At 43.1% G+C, this 19916-nt stretch overlaps 1 protein-coding gene across 1 annotated transcript in view; it reads right to left on the reverse strand.

Moving 5' to 3' along the window:
* LOC109475738 (cartilage oligomeric matrix protein-like) overlaps window positions 1–18425 on the reverse strand; it is a 31164-nt gene extending 12739 nt beyond the window's left edge. The window contains exons 1-3 of the mRNA XM_019776501.1: window positions 18305–18425; window positions 9459–9581; window positions 1189–1271 (exon numbers count right to left, since the gene is read on the reverse strand). Of these exons, the coding sequence (XP_019632060.1) occupies window positions 1189–1271; window positions 9459–9581; window positions 18305–18425 (327 nt within the window). The remainder of the gene's footprint in view (window positions 1–1188; window positions 1272–9458; window positions 9582–18304) is intronic.
* Between the last annotated feature and the right edge of the window lie 1491 nt (window positions 18426–19916).

Below are 19916 nucleotides of genomic sequence, written 5' to 3' on the forward strand. Positions count from 1 at the left end.
CTCTTTTGACCCCCCCCCCTAAGAACTCGCGAACGGTATGTCGTATGACCACCAAATTTTTAGAGAATAGTGTACTAGTGAAAATCTATCATATCTATAATTTTTTTGTCGTTATGACGTAATATGACGTCATTATGACGTCATTAATGTGTTTTTTTGGCCAAAACCGTCTAAATAGGTTTTTCCCTGAAAACTAAATGGTATTTAACATAACTGTACCAAAAGTGTTTATGACAGAATATTATGGTGTACTAAGTCTTATGTTGCCCATAGCAACACCGGTGACGTCATAAAATGACGTCATGCATATTTAAGATATCCGCAATCTTGGATCATCAATCTTGAATTTTCAAAAATAGTTTTTTTTCATGATAAAGCCTAAAATACATTGTAAACATACTAAAGACCTTCATTTAAACCTTTTTTGAAAAAGAAATGAAAGTATTGATGAAATTTTAATGAAAATAACCTGTATATACCTGTTCTAATGATATGGTCCGCCATCTTGAATTTTGGCCAATGACGTCATCAAATTAGCATAAATTATGCATATTTAATGATAAAATTTACATAAAATTATATGGGATGTTATTAATATTAGAAACATGAGTAACTTGACATAAAACCCATAAAATTCTATTGTTGAAACAAAAAGTACTAAATTTAGCAAAAAATGCCTGTCAGAAACCCGTTGCCATGGCAACACAAAAAAATATTATCTTATTCCAATGATAGAGAATTGTTGTCAACAATATTCTAGGAAAAGTCACCAAGTTTGGCCGTTCTACGGCTAGTCGTTCAGACGTTAGGTGACATCAAAGTTGCCGCGGGCACTTTTAGCCCCCCCGGTCTAGGCAGGGTTAAAGATAGATATGTAGATTAGAAATAGCAGTTTAGTGTTACCTTGCACGTCAGTTGTCCCAAGACGTGGGTACAGCTCGAGCACAGGTCGTCTTTTCCGAGGCAAACTAAATGTGTTTTGTAACATTGTTTTAGTGTGGCACTAATTCTTAAAAGGAAATAAAAGAAGAGCAACAATTAATGAAAAGCTCCGTTACAGCGGCGTGTAATGCTGCTTTCTAATAGTCAATTACGATTTTTCTAACCTGACAGGCATTGAGCCTCCTCCTTTGCACCAGTAAACACGGACCAGGTGTTGTGAGGACATTGTTTACAGTCCGTCTGTACCGGCTGGTCCTGGTACTCACCAACAGGGCAGTACTCACAGGTGTCCGTAGTCAGGTCATGGAACGTGCCGGGGGGACAGTCAACTGAAATGCGATTGATCGCGTTCGTTTTTGTGAAACTGTGTCGATTTTTTTATATGATAACTTACAATTATCTTTTTTACGGCATGTTAGTAGCGTGCATTTGAAAAGAAAATTATTTTAGTTAGGTAAATTACATTATGGATTATTTTAGTAAGGTAAATTGCATTATGGATTTTTCTTAACTCTCCCAGAATCTCCCAAGAACTTTTAACTAATACCTTCGCCAAGAAGGTTATGTTTTCAGTAGCGTTTGTCTCTTTGTCCGTTTGTCTGTTTGTTTGTTTGTGAACAGCATAACTCAAGAAGCTTAATATGGATTGTCATGAAACTTGGTATGTTGGTAGGTCTTGATGAGACCTAGAATTGATTAGATTTTGGGCCCCCTGGCGGCTTTTGTTGGTACTGCAGCAGAACGTCCGGTTTTGATATCTCGCGATCTTCACATGCTAAGGTCACGAAATTTAGTTGGTAGATAGTTCTTGGGGTAGGGAAGACGTGATCTGAGTTTAGACCCCCTAGCAGGTTGTTCTGGAACTACAGGAGCGTTTCTTGAAAAATCCCCGAAGGTTGATAACTCAAGAACCGGTTGACGGATTGTCATGATTTGTGGTATGTAGGTAGCTGAAGTGATGCTTGACATAATCAGATTAAAATTATGCAAATCAGGAGCTAATCTGCATAATTAATGAGGAAATTCTTTAAATCTGCTTCGTTCGATAATAGGACTATGAAACACTTGTGACATGTAATTGAGAACTAGAAAAACATCTGAGGATATAGACTATGTAAATAAAGCCCTAATTTGCATAATTAATGGGAAATTGTTATAATTTCATAGTTGTAATTGCTGGGAATTTCATACATACATACCGCATTTGGAAGTTAAGTGAAGGTGAACATCAATGAAGATAATTTATTCACATTATGACCTCATTTGCAGAATTTATAAGGAAGTGCTAGAATAGCCTATTTTGTTAAGATAAGGCTGCCATTGGGTGGAGAATATGATCAACTGATGTATTTCATGTAAATGACGCTCTTATTTGCGAAATCAACTATTAAAATTGTATAATTCGTCAACCGCAAGGGTTAACATCATTTGGCGAAGGTATGAGATCGTGGAACTCTTGTTTAGTCTTCTTTAGTTGTTGGATACAATCTCTAAGGAGACCTGATTTAATGCTCTTGTGATGTCAGTAATAGATCAACGTATGGTTGGGAATCTTTACCACCCACCCCGTGGTCTCTGGGCAAGATACGATCACGTGTCTGGAGCAAGTGCGTAATCTATCCTAAAAAGACTTAGTTCACACATTTTATCATTACAAATTTCAGTGAGTTCAACCTTTTATTTGAAGTACACTGTAACTGTAAATAATTTCATCAGGTCGGAAGATACAAAGGGTATAGAATTTTCTTCTTACACAACCGGTAAGGTTCTCACCTGCTTACGTTTTGATGTCTATCAGACACATTCCTCAGAGCTTCTGACTGGAGCTCTGCAACTCGCCGCTATTTATCGCCGAAGAAGGTGGCGCTTTTGCGGCGAGAATGCAATCCCAAACGTGGCTGGAAACACCAGGTAACCACAGCAGTAAAGCCAAAAACAACACTGAGGATCTTGCTTGTCTACCCCAAGGGCAAGATGGGGGGCCACGTGAAAACGGATTGCGTATACAAAACCCCATGCAAAAGCTGTGATGAAGTGTACATTGGAGAGACTGGAAGGACCTTTGGCAAAAGATTGGAAGAACATGGAAAAGAAGCAGACAACATCGAAGCCATGAGATACACACGATCCCAGAAACAACAAGCACAAAAAGAAAAGAAGAAATCGGCAGTTACAGACCATGTTGCCAGAAACAATTGTGTGATAGACTGGGAGGGACTGCCAGGGTCATAGATAGGGAGGAAAACAGGAGAATCCGATTGATTAAAGAAGCAGTCTGGATAAGAAAGTCAACTCCAGTGATGAACCGGGACAAGAGGGGATACAAGCTCAGCCACGTTTGGGATTGCATTCTCGCCGCAAAAGCGCCACCTACTTTGACGATAGATAGCGGTGAGTTGCAGAACTCCAGTCAGAAGCTCTGAGGAAGGTGTCTGATAGACATCAAAACGTAAGCAGGTGAGAAGCTTACTGGTTGTGTAAGAATAAAATTCTATACCCCATACACTGTAACTTTTTACAATAAATATGTCCTTATTTCTATTATGTTTTATAAACTTATAACCTAACCATGCAGATAAAAGTAACAAAAAAGCATTTGTTAAAAGCTATACTCACGACAATACGCCTCAAAGCTGTCTTGAAAACTCAGTTGTCCCTGGGTGCAGTTGAGGTCGAACTCCGCAAACCCGATGTCGATTGTGTCGACAGTGGCTTGTTGTCCGTTAATGGTTAAGTCGAACTGCTGGTTTGCAACTTTGTCTTCGATATCAAAGTAGATGTCGTCAAGGGCATATACGAGGTTATACTGCTCACTTTGGGTGATGTTTTCTGGTGCCAATGAACTGCTGGCAACTACCTTGAACCTTACTGTAAAGCCATTTGCAGATCTCACACGCTTTGAAACGATGTTTCGCCATTTTATTGCAGTGGTTTGTTTTGATGTCTCTCCACATTCCACTTCAATGTCATGAAGATCAATTGTGATCGATCCACCTGGTTGGAAGGACGGCAGCTGACTGAAGAGCTGTTGGAAGTTAGAAATGATTTCACTCATGCTGCTGAGACAGTCAGTGCTGTTGAAGTAGTGGGCACTGCCTAGCACGTGGGGGCGTCCTGGGCGGTATCTACCTGTGGTATTGCAAAATACATAATCAATCATTTCATATCTTCTTTATCAACTCCTTTAGAATCCATTTGAAAATAGAAACACGAAATCAGTGTCCATCTTAATCCTCTTCCAAAATCTAAATCCCTCCATTAAGAATAACTACCGCCCGATTGCCATCTCAAGCCCCGTGTTCAAGCTGTTTGAATCTGTCCTTCTTGGTCGTCTGGAGGGGTATTTTTCTACTCCAGCGAACCGTTTCAAGCAGCACCACGGGACGGACATGTGCATTTTTGGCCGGAGGTCATACCTCACTTTAATAGTCGAGGTTTCCCCCGCCTTTGTCTGTTTCCTGGATGCATCTAAAGCATTTGATCGAGTTAATCACTACGTAATGTTTAACAAATTGCTTAAGAGAGGGATGCCTGTTTATTTGGTACGAGTTATTGTGTGCTGGTTCAGCAGTCTGTCATTTAAAGTGCTCTGGGAGAAGACCGTGTCGGACAGTTTTAGTTCCAGTAACGGGGTCCCCCAGGGGAGCTTGTTATCCCCCTTGTTATTTAACATTTATATAGTTGTCCTCAGCGTGATGTTAAAGAACACAAATGTTGGTTGTTTTATTGGCAGGGTTAATGTTAACCACCTCCTGTACACAGATTATTCTGCCTGATTTGTCGCTCTGCGAAAGCCTTGCATAAGCTAATTGACACTTCTGTATCTGTATCGGTATAACCGGTATAACCGCCCTTCGGCTTAACACACCAGCTTCGCAGGCACGCGGCGCGGCGGCAGCTAGCTATATCACACCGAACGACTTGTTACACTTAATCATTGCACATTTGATTGCAGGAGTTGTTTAAAGCTTTCTTGTGATGATGCCCCGACTGTGCTCGGTGGCAACGAGTTTCAGTCTACGATAGGTCTGGGGAAATAAGCGTTTTTTAATACCTCAATTCTTGGTTGATAACTCTGATATTTGAAGGCATGACTGTTTATTGTTCTTTTCTGGGCTGGTATCAGATACTTAGTGGTTGGTACGCCAACCAGTTTATTAGTCATTTTGTATATCATGCACAGTCTGGACATTCTACGTCTGTCTTCCAGCGACCCCCAAGTAGGTTTCTTTTCATTTCCGTTATACTAGCGCCCCTTTGATAGTTCGTGCACAATCTTACAGCTTGGTTCTGTACCCTTTCCAATTTATCTTTGTCTTTCTTTATATATGGGTCCCATACTGTCGCGGCATATTCTCGGTTTGGTCTTACAAGCGACGTGTATGCAAGTGATTTAAACCTTGTTGAACATGACCACAGATTGTGCCTAATCACTCCTAATGTTTGTTTGGCCTTCGCAGTGATGTTGTTAAAATGCGTACCCCACGAATGTAACATCGAGATACGGGTGGGTTTTAGTTGTTGCCAAAGCTTGACCAGAGAACAGATAGCTAGTTATATGTGGGGTTCGTTTGTTTGATATATGCATAATATAGCATTTTTAGGGGTTAAACTGCATGAGCCATTTGCTTTGCCATTCTTCCAGCGTGTTCAGATCTTTTGTAAGGGGTGTGATTCATTCTGTGTAGACAGATTTACATACAACAGACAGTCATCGGCAAATAATCTCACTTTTGAATCAAGCTGATCTGGTAGGTCATTAATATACAAGAGGAATAGCAATGTTCCCAGAACAGTTCATTGCGGAACTAATGACGCTACTCAGAAGCCATCCTTTCAACCACTACTGTTTGCTTCCTGTTGGTTAGAAAAGCTTTTAACCAGTTTAGTGTTGTTCCTTAGATTCCTTCATAGTGCAGTTTTAAGATGAGCCTACCATGGGGACCTTTATCGAACGCTTTTGTGAAGTCGCGTATCGCTAAATCTACTTGCTTTTTACTGTTCAGTGCACCAGCTATGTCATGAATTGTTAGTATGAGCTGTGCCTCTGTGGATCGCTTAGCGGTGCACACACCAGTTCTTCCGCGACAGGGGTCCAATGTAGTGGAAAAAAAGTGACAAAGGGGTTCCGATGGTTCATGTTTGAGTTTACATTTCTCATAATCTGCTGCAGAATGGTATTAACTACTAACATGGGTGAAAAGTGTAAGGTAAGAAGTGGTGTGTTCTGGGTGAAAATTGATTTCGGGTCCGAGGCTCACTTCCGGGTGTCCTTCCGCCTCGAGCGCGGTGCTTCGGTTTGACCTAGATATGCCTTGTATGCGTTCTGGGAGTGCTGTCGCTAGGCCTCGCGCGACGGGCTATTGTGATAATCTCAGTGTTAGGATTTTCCTAATAATACACAAGGGTTTTCTCTTTCCCACCATATAAGCCATATTGGTGGCTAAATTCTGGGTGATGGGTCTAATTCCACGTGAAAATTGCCAATTTTTGACAAAAATTCTTTCTCCCCCTAACATTTACTAAAATGTGAGAGGTGAAAGAAATTGAAAGTCTATTGTTCTCGTAGCTAGAGGGATATCCTTCATTTGCAAACACAGTGTTTTGGCTTAAGAAATATTTCTTGAAAGAGACGGTCGCTAGAGTTGAGGGTATGCAAAATCGAATTGAGACCCAAAATAAACTGGGGTGTGCCCCTTAACTCTAAACCCATGCTGGTAGTCCGTCAATATGTTGTGACTTTCTAAATGCTTCATCACTTGGCTATGAATGATGTGTTCAAGCAGTTTACAGGACACACAGGTCAGTGAAACAGGTCTGTAGTTGCTGTGTACGGCTTTATCTCACTTTTTGAAAATGGCGGAAATGTTTGCATCCCTCCAGTCTTTAGGTATCTCTCCGGTGTTCAACGAGTGTTGAAAAATATTGATTAACACAGGTATGATTTTAATAGCTGTCATTTTGAGGAGCCAAGGTGGTATTTGGTCTGGACCGCATGCTTTGGATGGGTTGAGACCTTGAAGCATTTTTCCACGCCACCAATAGAAATGTCTATGTCTTCCATGGGAGGGGTACATGGCTGACCCAGAGATGGCATATCTGTTGTGTCTTCTTTGGTGAAAACGCTTTTGAACTGTGAGCTGAGTGCTTCTGCTTTGTTCCCATTGTCACTGATAACGGTATTACCCACATTTAGGGGTGCCACCCCGATAAGGTCTCTCCTAAGTCCTTTTATGGACGACCAGAATGTTTTGGGTTTGTCAACTATAGCTTCTCCCAGTATGTCTGCCACATATTTCAAGTGTGCTTGTGAGGCATTTGGAGTAGAGAATTATGTTCTTTTTTGTAATAAGAAAACCAACTGTATGTATTTTCCATGCCCAGGATTACTCCTATGTAGCGAACCCCCCTCTGTTACACTGTATGGCACCTCTCTGGATTACGTTCCTTCTGTTACGTACTTAGGCGTACAGATAACCTACAATTTGTCCGACGATACTTCTATTCGCAATGCAACAAGACAACTCTACACCTAAGCTAACTCTCTATGCCGAAAATTTAGTAACTGTACAACAGAGGTTAAACGTATACTATTTATGCCCCACTGTTTTTCGACGTATTGCTCGCAGTTGTGGATCAGACTCAGTGTTGGTGTGTTCCAGCGTTTTAAGACAGTTTCACATGACGCTCTTAAAATGCTGATGAATCAGCCTAGGTGGTGTAGTAACAGTTTGCTTACTTATGCCTCGATAACTTCGACGCCAGGTGGCGAAAACTGTCATACCCATTTGTTAAGCGCCTTCTCGCATCTAGAAATAGTATCGTGCACACGCTTTGTCACTCGAACGTGTTTACAAAGAGCCTCTACTGGCTGCACTTTTAGACATCTGTATGTGATTTGTGTATTTATGGGTTCACCACACCACGAAGTGGTGGTGAACCCATATTGCTTTTTCTGATGTTTCTTCTCCTTCTCCTCCTCCTTCTCCTCCTCCTGCCATATCTTTAAATGGATTCAGCTTCTTCATTTTAGGGCCTAAGGTCCTGAAATTTGGTATGGGGGTACAGTGGGCAAATACCCCTAGGCGTTTTTTAAATTTTTGTGAAACAGGCTTTTAGAATGGTTTTATTTGAGTTTTTTGGCTGTGTTATAGCAAATGTATTACTGTGTTAGTGTGCCGTGTTTACCATGAGTCATCACAATGGAATGCAGGGCATCAACCAATAGGCATGCAGCTTTCCTCTATACTTCTTGCTGATTGGCTGTTGGGATTTAACTTGATTAACACCGGGTGATCATTGTTTTCCCTTGTGTTTCTCATTCTTTCCCTGCCATGTGGTAAAATGTGGTGAACCCATCGCTGTATTTGCTCCAAAGCAAATATTGGCCTTTCTAGTTGTACTTGTTTTTGTATCGTCCCAGATTGTATATGGGCCTCTGGCCTGAAGCAAAGAATAAATAAAATAACATTTTAGATATCTTAAATTAGACACAATGCACAATTGTAGAAATATTTACTTAGAACCTAAATTTCAGTAGTGATCCAACGAAATCCATACCTGTACAGTCTGGCCAAGGACTATTCTGACCCACCACAATTTCAGAGTCAGCAAACCAACCCCCATCAGACCGGCACGTGTAGACCTGGGCAGGTTCTATGGCGAAGTCTTTGTCGTTCCGACAGTAGACAGTACAGAACATGGCTCCTGTCGTGTCATCTGTTACTGAACAGGCCTTAGCTCCGTTCAGGGGAGGGTCGTAATCTTCACTACAGGGTTCTGGGTAGACAAGGATGAGGGGAATTAACTATGAATTTAATGCATCCCGCAAAGTTACGTATCATAGAAAACCATTGTAGCTGTTTTTAGTAATCGAGATATTTTTGTGGTTTTTAAAGATTGCCATAGTTGCCGCGCAATTTTTATTTCTAACGATTATATGTCACTTTCACTTAAATGATTATACGTTGGAACGGAAATCAAGATGCTCTTATTTTAAGCAATATATAGGACACTTGCAAATTTATTATATATAGCTAGAACTTTCTCTCAAGGTTTAGTTGCTTGCCCTAGCATAAAGTCTAAAAGATATGTCTTTATTTATTCCTAAAAAAAGACAAATCTTTTTATAACCTGCAGCATCTATCTGTAAATCGAAAAGGGATTCTGTGTGACAGCCCGAATGCAAGGGTCATTTTGTTACATGGCATTTAATATTGAAACAGTTTTTACTACTCACCCGTCTGGCATCTCTCTCCCTTGAATCCAGGTACGCAGACACACGAGAATGCGTTATTCCCATCAACACATGTGCCAGCGTTATGACAGGCTCCGGGGACACAGTCGTCAGTATCTATCGTTTCACGTAGAATATTTATATTGTGATTTTCTTTTATGTATATAAGTTAAAAATAACTGATTTCCACGACCTTAAATGATGTTCAGGTTCTAGATCTACCAAACACGCATTAAATAAAGGTCATTGAGCTACTATTGGGAAAATATAATAAACCTACCCGAACACGTTTTCCCATCGTCATTGAGAGAAAACCCGTCGTCACATCCACATGAGAATCCACCATGGATGTTTAGACATATTTGTTGACAATCATGGAGGTTTTGGTCACATTCGTTTGCATCTAAGGACAAAAGAAAATAATGTCAGAACGGGAAAAGGTCATAGTGTGTGATTAAGTGTGCGCAACATGATGCGCGCTTCTGTACAAACTATCTGTTCATGTTTATGTTTATGTTTAGTACTATTGTAAGCTCACACCATTATAACGCTGGAGTGTACTGTCCTTGCTACATACACTATGACTCACTCGTTAACGTTTGGCATCTATCTTCCTTGAATCCAAGTAGGCACACGTGTGCCACCGTCATCCAGGTAGGCACATATGTACCACCGTTCAATGGTCAATATTTACATGCCAATAGCCGGAATTCAGGTCGAGGGTGGTGAAGACGGCCGAGCCGGTCAACGCATTCCAACGGGAAACGGACACCGCCATGACGGAACGGGACGGGATGGTTGTGATGCGGCAGACAGATTCACGACATAGCCGGGAGATGAGGGCAGTTGACTGGGCACTGTTGTGTCCCTTATTGTGAGGCTGGCCTGGCTTGCTTTTTCATAAGGCTCAAACACTGTATTGTGTAAGGGTTGCCCAGATCCTTTAAACGAATTTCTTGAAAATTTCAAAGTTATTCTAGAATAGCGGATTAATTGGTCTTTTAGGCCCATATTTTGCTTTGTTTTTTTTCACCCAAAAGCAAATTACGCCCTCTTTCCTAAAAGTTCATATGGGACTCAAATTCAAGTGAAAATTTATTAATGCTTTAAGGAGTCCTATGATATCTAAAAGAATAAATAACTTCTCATCGATTGAACAGGATATCACGTCATCAAATAGCAGCATTGATGAAGAAATCAACGATTTCCAGAAAATTTTAGAAATGGCGGGAAAGATATCATTAAAAGTAAAATGTAAAAGGATACCCAAAGGACCAAAACAGAACAAAAAATGGTTTGACAAAACATGTAATGAGGCCCGGAAAGAACTACGAAATCTTAGGTATCTTCTTCTGCATAACCCCAAAAATCTTTCCCTGAGAGGTAGTTATTTTAAGAAAAAGAAAGAATTCGACAAGCTCATCCGAAAAAGCAAGCGAGATTACGAAAATAACTAATGCGTCTTCAGAACCTTCAAGAAAACAATCCCACCGCCTTTTGGAACTTATTTAAAGAACTAAAAAATACCGACTCGGTACCCAAAGAAGATCTACGACCAGACACTTGGGTTCAGCATTTCAAAAACCTCCACAACAAAACCAGACTAAAACAGAAAAACTTTGACCTTAACTTTAAAAAAGAAATTCTACGCAAACTCCAAGTACTTCAGACATTTAAGTCAACCCCAGGGCCTCTAGATAACCCAATTACGAGCTCTGAAATCAATGATGCAATACACACCCTTAAAAACAAAAAAGCCAGCGGAGAGGATATGGTCATGAATGAGATGCTTAAAGCAGGAAAACGAATCTTATTAACCCCTCTATTCAGATTGTTCAACAATACATTTTCGAATGGAATTTTCCCAAAAACGTGGTCCAGAAGTTATATTGTCCCCATTTATAAAGCAGGGCGAAAAGATGACCCAAATAATTATCGTGGAATCGCCATTTCCAGCTGCTCAGGAAATCTTTTCTCCTCAATACTTACCAAAAAACTGTCAACCTTCCTTGAACAGAATGAAATTATAAACCCAAACCAAACAGGATTCAGAAAAAAACTAAAGGACATCAAATAACATCTTCATATTGAATTCTCTTATATCTAAACACACACAGTCTGGAAAACGCTTATTCGCTTGTTTTGTCGACCTATCAAAAGCCTTTGATTCCATTTGGCATGAGAGACTGCTATACAAATTTCTCTCAAACGGCATTTCAGGCAAACTCTTCGACATAATCAAAAACTTATACAACCATTTCGAAGCCAGTGTTAAAACTAGGAATGGCCTGATCGAAACATTTCCTGTTGAAATCGGTGTTCGGCAAGGGTGTGTTTTAAGCCCCACCTTATTCAACCTGTACATTAGTGATCTCATAGACAAACTCAATTCAGAAAACCTAGACGCCCCCCTATTACAATCTTCAAAAATAAATAGCCTATTTTATGCCGACGATACTCGGAAAGTAAGCAGGGAGTACAGAATACAATTAACACTCTCGGCCGAGATTGTCAAGAATGGAAATTATCTATCAACGTAGCAAAAACCAAAGTTATAGTGTTTAACAAAAAAGGCCTTTTATTGTCTAACATTTCTTTCTCATTATATGATAAAGAGATAGAGATAGTTCCGTCATATTGTTACCTAGGGGTTATGTTTACTGCAGGATGTACATTTAGCGCTGCCATGAAAAATTTACAAGAGAGAGCCTCAAGAGCAATGTTCAGCATCATAAGTACTCTTGGAGAAACTAGATCTTTCGTATCACTTCATTGTAAACTGTTTGACACATGTATTGTTCCGATATTATTGTATGCATCTGAAACCTGGTGCAGTAGCAATATGAATGACAAATCTGCAATAGAAACTGTGCAACTGAAATTCTGTAAATACATTCTCGGGGTTCGGAGGAACGCCAGTAACTTCGCATGTAGAGCGGAACTGGAACGTTTCCCTTTACTGATAGAGGCTCAATGCAGAATGTACAGTTACTATTTCAGATTAGCCAACGAAGTACATACTAGTAGTCTTCAAAATGAAGCCTATATGGTACAACAAGAGCTAGATCGCCGAAAAACACCCTGCTGGTTAAAGAAAAATATCTAATGTAAGGAAACTGCTAGAGGAGTCCGGCTTTGCCTACCTGTAAATTAATGGTCACTTAAAGGACAAATCCAATACTTTCAGTTTTGGGGCCTTTCCACCCGAAATCCTATTATGTAAATGGTGATTTATTGGTTTCTGCCAACCCCGCACATATTTGCGGTTATATCTGACCCGCTCGATGTTCCCCGGCTAGCGCCCGATTGTCCGCTAGGCGGCGCAGCGACTGTAGATTTGACGTCACCGTTTTCATTCTGCTACCAGCGAAAACAATCATGGCAGGCGCATCTGGACTGGACTGCATCGACTGTGAAACCCTTCCGTTTTGAGCCACAGACAGACAGTAGTGGTGACTCTGACCCCGAACCAGGCGATGAGAACGTTTGGGAAGGAGGTGACGTGGAGACAGAGGGTTGGAGGTTGGGGAACCGGGACTGGTGCCGCTGTGGAAACTGCCTGGAATTGCTCTCTGTATGGGAGTGTTTGTTGCCACGACCTGCCAGACACTGTTCAAAAAGAGCGTCGGTCCAGACCACCCATGCATTAGAAACCACCCTGACTTCGATGTGATTCTCCACCCGGCAAACCTCCGAACTTTGCTGATTTTTCGTTGGGATCTGATCCGGCAGGGCGTGCAGGAGCCGGTCTCTAACAGGTCGGTACCGCGGTTTGTTTACGTTGTAATTCACTCAACCCTTTGAAAAATTTATTTACATCGATCGCCCAACCTCCAACCCTCTGTCTCCACGTCACCTCCTTCCCAAACGTTCTCATCGCCTGGTTCGGGGTCAGAGTCACCACTACTGTCTGTCTGTGGCTCAAAACGGAAGGGTTTCACAGCCGATGCAGTCCAGTCCAGATGCGCCTGCCATGATTGTTTTCGCTGGTAGCAGAATGAAAACGGTGACGCCAAATCTACAGTCGCTGCGCCGCCTAGCGGACAATCGGGCGCTAGCCGGGGAACATCGAGCGGGTCAGATATAACCGCAAGTATGTGCGGGGTTGGCAGAAACCAATAAATCACCATTTACATAATAGGATTTTGGGTGGAAAGGCCCCAAAATTGAAAGTATTGGATTTGTCCTTTAAACTCGCCGTTTCATCTAAATGAACTAAAACAAAGACTGAAAGATAACTTTATACAAAACTTCAACTCAGAACTACAAGTAAAAGAAAGAAGAGAAAACCAAGGCAACAAACTAAGGACATACAAAACATTCAAAGAGATTTATGAAAGAGAAACATATTTAAACAGTGCAAACTTCGAACATCGCAGAGCCATGTGTAAACTTCGCATAAGTGACCACCCCTTACGTATAGAATCCGGCAGGCATAGCCGTACCCCTCTGAAAGATAGAACGTGCGAATTCTGTAATCATTTATATGTTGAAAACGAGATACACTTTCTACTTGACTGTACATTATATAAAGATGAACGCCAAGAGCTATTCGATACTTTACAATTAGACAAGATATGTAAGAACATGCCAAAGCAGGACATGTTTAAACACCTGATGTCATACAAGAACGAATGTACAGTAGACAAACTATGTAATTATGTTTCAAAATGTTTCAAAGAAAGAGAAAAAAGGGCAACTAACAGTTGATGATAGGTAGTTTTTAGTATTATTGTAATGTATAGATTTCCTAGCACTTTGCATTAGAATATAGCGTACCAGTATGAAATACACATGTTTTACATGCTGGATATCCTCTTTTGCATTTAGCCCATCTGGGCAAGAACATGCCATAAAGATTTATATTATATCATATCATTAAAGCACTTGCTCGTAATCGTGCCTTAAACTATGCCAAATTTCATGTTTTTCACATGTCTAAAGCGACAGTCACAACCCGCCGTACGTGCTTCTGCATGCTGTCTACGTGCAAAAACGTGGGCAAACGTAGGGCATCCGTGCGTGGTGAGTACCACCTCCGTACGGAATCCTACGGATTTGGGAGCACGCAGACACGCCGTAGAACTTGAAGTGCATGTAAAACTTTTTCTACGTGCGGTCTGCGGATTTCACCACCCGTGCGTGCGAGTACGAGCGAAGCGCGGTGCGGTGCGGAAGAAGCACGTATGAGTACGGCTTCCTTACGGTAAAGTTGCAATCGCACAGAGATCGTACGTTGTAAGCACGTACAACTCACCACTTGCGCAACGAACGATGCACGCAACCGCTCACGGCCAGACGTGGCGTGCAGACCACACTCTTACACCTTGCGCAACCGTGCGATTGACGTGCAAGTGACGTGCGTCGATGCCACTCCTTCCCTACGTTTTCAGAAAAAACGTAGCAGACGTAGCCTCCCAGAAAACGTACGGACAAAAAGCACGTACGGCGGGTTGTGACCGTCGCTTAAATCAGGAAAAATGGCCCCGAAACTTGTTTGGCCTGTTACCATGGCAACGATCGGTGTTGACCGGAAAGAAAGCTATTTTGAGGGGTTGTGGGCCAAGTACTATCACTGTGCAAAGTTTGAGCCAAATCGATTTTTTTTACCCCTGCTACCATTGTTTGATCCTTACAGACATTCGCTCTTAAAGTTCTAAGGCATGTCTGCGTGCCCCCGAATCCACTCACGGATTCCCTACGTTTGCCCACGTTTTTGAACGTAGACGGCACGCGTATGCACGTACGGCGGGTTGTGACCGACACTTAATTAGTGATACAACTGATACAGTGTCAATGAGGACCTGCGTGGCATGGTCATTAAGGATGGCTGTGGTGTGTACTGTGGGAGAGCCTGGTAGTGGAGGAGGAGGTTTGGCCTTTTGGCGGTCGGCCAGTCCGGCCAGCAGCGCGTCGAGGGAGGCTGGTGTAGTAGGTGAAAGCTGGGCAATCCAAAAACGTTGGGAATACCCTTGAACACTGTGACTGGTCGTAGTCAAAACCTTGAGAGGTAACATATATGTGGAATTTTACGCATACGCCCCGGAAACGTGGAGGCAGTTGTGTCTTCGGATGGGTTTGTGCCGCGGCACGTTCCGGGGGTAGCAGTCACCACAGGGCAACTGTGACTGGAGACCCGTGGCTGATGCTAAAAAAATTGGATACCGGTAGAGAGGAGACCACCTGGGCTGGAGTAGCAGGGGGTTGGACCACAGGAGATGAATGGTGGGAGAACTGTGTCATTGAACGTACAGGAGGTCTCTGATGGTAAGAATAGCCGGGCACGGTATAGGTCGGTTGGACTGTCGAAGTTGCGGCAGCTGTGTTTGGGGCGAACTGTCGGCGTAAGGTGAAATCCAGAGGCGAACTGTTGGTGAAGATACAGTAGAGGTGCAGTGGCTGGCGGAATGGTTTGCAAAACTGGTGCTGTAGAGGCGCCAACGTATTACGGAATGGCTTAGAAGAGGCGACGGACAGTCCAGGAGAGGTAACTGAAGTGTCAGGAGGGGAGGCTGGCAGTTGGAGGTTTATCGGTGATGTTGGCGTGATTGGTGCAGTACAGGTTGAAACGGACGCCGTAGCCAGCTGGTGTGAGATGGGGAGGGGGGCAAGATGATTGTGTTGGAAAGGATATGTTAAATTAAAACCTTGTCTGGTCAGCTCAGCAACGATGTCGTGGGTGTCAGTGGGAACACCGCTGTCACTCGTATACGTCCTAACTTACTACACCCGCACTTAGTGAGAAGAGACACGTTGATACTGCCCGAGAACTGTATTGAACTCAATCGACTGGAACGATGTGCTTTCACTGTCAACTCTGACCCGGTTGCCTCATACTATTCTCAGGGGTGTACAACTTTTGCTTCTTACACTATGATAGACTCGTTTGGCATCTTTCTTTCTTGAATTCATCTAGGCTGCAGGGTCCCTGGCGGGGTCGAGGAGCAATCATGGCGGGTCCAAGGCTGGCACGCCCCTGGCTGGTTTGGTGAGTTCGCCCCTGGTTGATGCGCAAACTCGTGTTTGGTCACTGCCACTCATTGCTAATGGAGCTATGTCAAGAACATCACAATAGCCTCTATTACCACCTCCTTCTGAACAATTAAAGCGCAGATTCGTGACGTCATAATTTTGGACAGGTGCCTATGCGGCCGCCTTGCGGGACCCGGTGACTAGGTTACGGCTTAGTTCGGTGCGGTTACGGCGTCACTTCGGCATACTTTCCCCGACGGGGCCCGAAGTGATTTTGAATTTAAGTTAAAATCAATTTGGCGACCGCACGGGGCAAAAACAGGCCGCCAGCCGTCGGGAACGCCGCCAGTCTTTGTCCAGGTCCCGTTCGGTAGTGCCATAAACAGGCCGAAAACGCGCCGAGCGGGTCCCTTTCTTGAATTGTGACCTAGGCTTAACAGCCAACAAGATGGCCAGACTGGCAGAATATCGTCAGCACTGGAAGATCTTGGCCAAACAGCATTATGCCCCGACAGTTGAAAAAGCTATAGGAGAGACTGATCGAGTGAGAGAGAAATATCAGCGAAGAATCCGGTGGTACAACCATGTCTTCGTCGACGCCCTAAGAGCGAGAACTAACCAGCCCCCGCTGTCCAATAAAATCCGCTCAGCTCGTCTTCGCCTCTTCGTGCAAGGGCGGAACCACCTGAAACTAGACTCTCTCGTAAGAGAACCGCCTCCTCCCATCTTGCTCTGCTCTAGAGGGAGACCGAGGCGCACCTGGACGGACCTGCTGTCCTCCTACCTACAGGCTGCAGACTGGACATCACCTCCTGAGTGGCAGCCAGAGACAGGCAGACCTGCGAAGGACCATATGCAGGGCGCAACGCACACCGGGGTGGCATGCTGAGTGAGTGAGTGAGTGAGTGAGTGACTGAGTGAGTGAGTGAGTGAGTGAGTGAGTGAGTGAGTGAGTGAGTGAGTGAGTGAGTGAGTGAGTGAGATTTACTACTAACCTATGCAGGAAACGCCATCTGTGGCAAGCTGGTATCCCGCCCGGCAAGAGCAGCGGTAGCTACCCGCCTCATTAATACAGATTTGGTCACATGGTCCTCGTCCTTCGTTTGTCAAGCACTCATTCACATCTGTAATTGTGTTAATAGATTAAAAAAATATATCATCCTTATAAGCTTTCCTGGTGAAATCAACAAATATCAAACAGAATCGAACATTCAAATTGGCAATATTAAAAGCAAATAAATAAAATTAATTTTAATATTGAAGCCAACCAAAACCGACTCTAGAATTGTTCTTCATTAATATTCTATTTTTAATTCTCAAATGGAAATTTATTGCCTTAACCAAAGATTGCATTCTTTACGACATCACTGTTTCTCTCAAATTAGGGGAGACAATATAGAATCAAGTAGGATTCTGAATAGTTCCCGCGTATACACGTATCTAAATCGTACATTGGCACCAATCACGGTTCTAAATCCCGTGTCTAAATACGCTTGACCTTTTACAACGGTGACTTGGCAATAATGGAAACACTATCAAGTTAGTTACGTTCATAATTCACCCTGTTTAAAGATAATAATTTGTTCTAATATTCTGAAAATTTGGTGGCCCTACGATAATTAGTTGAGTTACAGGGCTCCCTGCTCACAGCATGACCTAACAAGCCCTGTCTGAATACAGTCTTCATCTTCATCTTTGCCGGGGCTCTAGGATGTTGTACAAGCCCCGGCTACATCCCCATATAGTCCCTGTTGGGGCACTTTAGGGGGGGAGACCTTGGTCTTAGGCGGCCTGGCCCGGAATGACTCAACGGTGGGAGCCATGATTACCGGGCCAGGCAAGGCGTTCCATTGTGGGATTGTGCGGGTGAAGAGGGGATATTTATAGACGTCTGTACGTGCGTGTATTGGTTGGTATTTCTACTGATGACTCCCTCGGGTACGCCCCTGAGCTGGCCTGAGCAGTTTATCTGTAGGGATGATAGTAATTTTATGCACTATTTTGTAAAATGTTGTGAGGCGGGCTTTCCTCCTCCTTTCAGAGAGGAGGGGCCACTGCAGGTCGTTGAGCATTTGGGTCACGCTACTAGTCCGCTGGTAGTCAAATCACAAAAGATACACAGAAATAAAATCAAAGGTAAAACTTTTTACCGACCTTCCTGACAGTTGACACCACTCCATCCAGGCTTACAGTCACAGCGGTACGAGTTGATGAGGTTTCGGCAGGTTCCACCATTTCTACAAGGTGAACTGTAACATTCGTCGATTTCTGACATGCACAAGCAAAAAAAAAAGTTTTTAGTTTATTCAAATAAATATGAGAAATTGAAGCATAAAAATACATGTATATGAAAGAACTTCGTTTCTTCTTATTGATTCCTTCGGCTCGGCAAGTAATTTTATTATTGAAATCACTACTTTTAACATCCACACCCTTTTCTTCCCTCATTATTTATGTCTACCTTTTTACACGCGACGCCATATTAATTAAAAACTCAACATCTGCACCCCGAGATGAAGCCCGTGTAAAGTGGCTTCGCAAGGGCACAAGTTCGGATCTGAGGCATGGAATGATTCGACCTCAGGACCTCTTGGTTCTGAGCCGAACGCTTTGTCGTTACGTCACATGACCACACGTAAAGCTTCGGTGCCAATTGCGCCGGTGCCCTCCCGACTCCTGAGCCCGGCCAGGGCTTGCCGGGGCTACATCCCCGACGGGGTTGTCGTGGTCACAATTTAAAGTTTCCTTTAGTGGCCTTTTGTTGTTACTTTTTTTCACCCTCATTGGTAGGACCCCGGCAGGTATCTTGCAAATGCTCTAACGATGCCTTGTAGTGACCCACGTAGTACAGAGTTCACGCCTTTGTTGTAATCACCTGATCTGTGACGTCACACATTTGACCCGGTGTAACATAGTACACACCTTTTTTCTGTGCAACTGGTCTGTGACGTGAAGAAATGTGTCCCTGTGGACGGCCGGCAACCGGAGTGGTACCTCTCGGTGTTCTCACGGTGAGGTGATGGCATTTTTGTCAGCGGGGCCCGGGTAGAAATTAAAGTCTTCTCGGGTCCCCGTCGGGTCCAAAAATAGCCCGGTAGCCACACGGTATTCCGCGGGGCCACGTAGGGGTCACGCCTGAAAGTACCAAAAACAGCCCGGAAACTACCCTCAGGGCCCCTTTTTTTAATTGGGACCGAAGCTTAAATAGTAGTTATTTCTGAGAGCCTCATCCACCGGCCTCTCTATCTTTGCTGCCCATATAGCTATTCACTTAACAGCATGCACAATCGTACACAACATTTCAAGTTACATGTTAGTTGTAAGGCCACAGTAAGTGAATTTCATGGATCGCATTCATCGCGAAAGGGCGAAAAGACACAATGCAGGCCAAACAAGTGTTTATGCAAAAAGCTGCCGCGATATTTTCGCCCTAATAAAAAGGCGCATTGCACGCCGGCAGTAAGGTTTGTATTGGGTGTGAATGATAGACTGGCATATATATACAACCAAACTTTATTGGATACAAGACACATCTTAACCAGAAAAGCTTTAAAAAAACTGATGAAGGCATCGCCATGTCGGAAGAGCTTTTAACCCTAAACAGTACACCTGGGGTCCGCGCGGACCCCAGCACTATATATTCTGTAATATTTTTTTTGTTTCTAAAGATTTTTTTCTGAAATTTTAGGTAATTGTCACCCACAAAGTTGTCTCTCAATATACTGCAGAAAACTCCGTTTCTACCATTTATAAAAAAAATTATATC

The sequence above is a fragment of the Branchiostoma belcheri genome, unplaced genomic scaffold, assembly GCF_001625305.1.
Source record: "Branchiostoma belcheri isolate BF01 breed outbred unplaced genomic scaffold, Haploidv18h27 scaffold348, whole genome shotgun sequence".
NCBI lineage: Eukaryota > Metazoa > Chordata > Leptocardii > Amphioxiformes > Branchiostomatidae > Branchiostoma > Branchiostoma belcheri.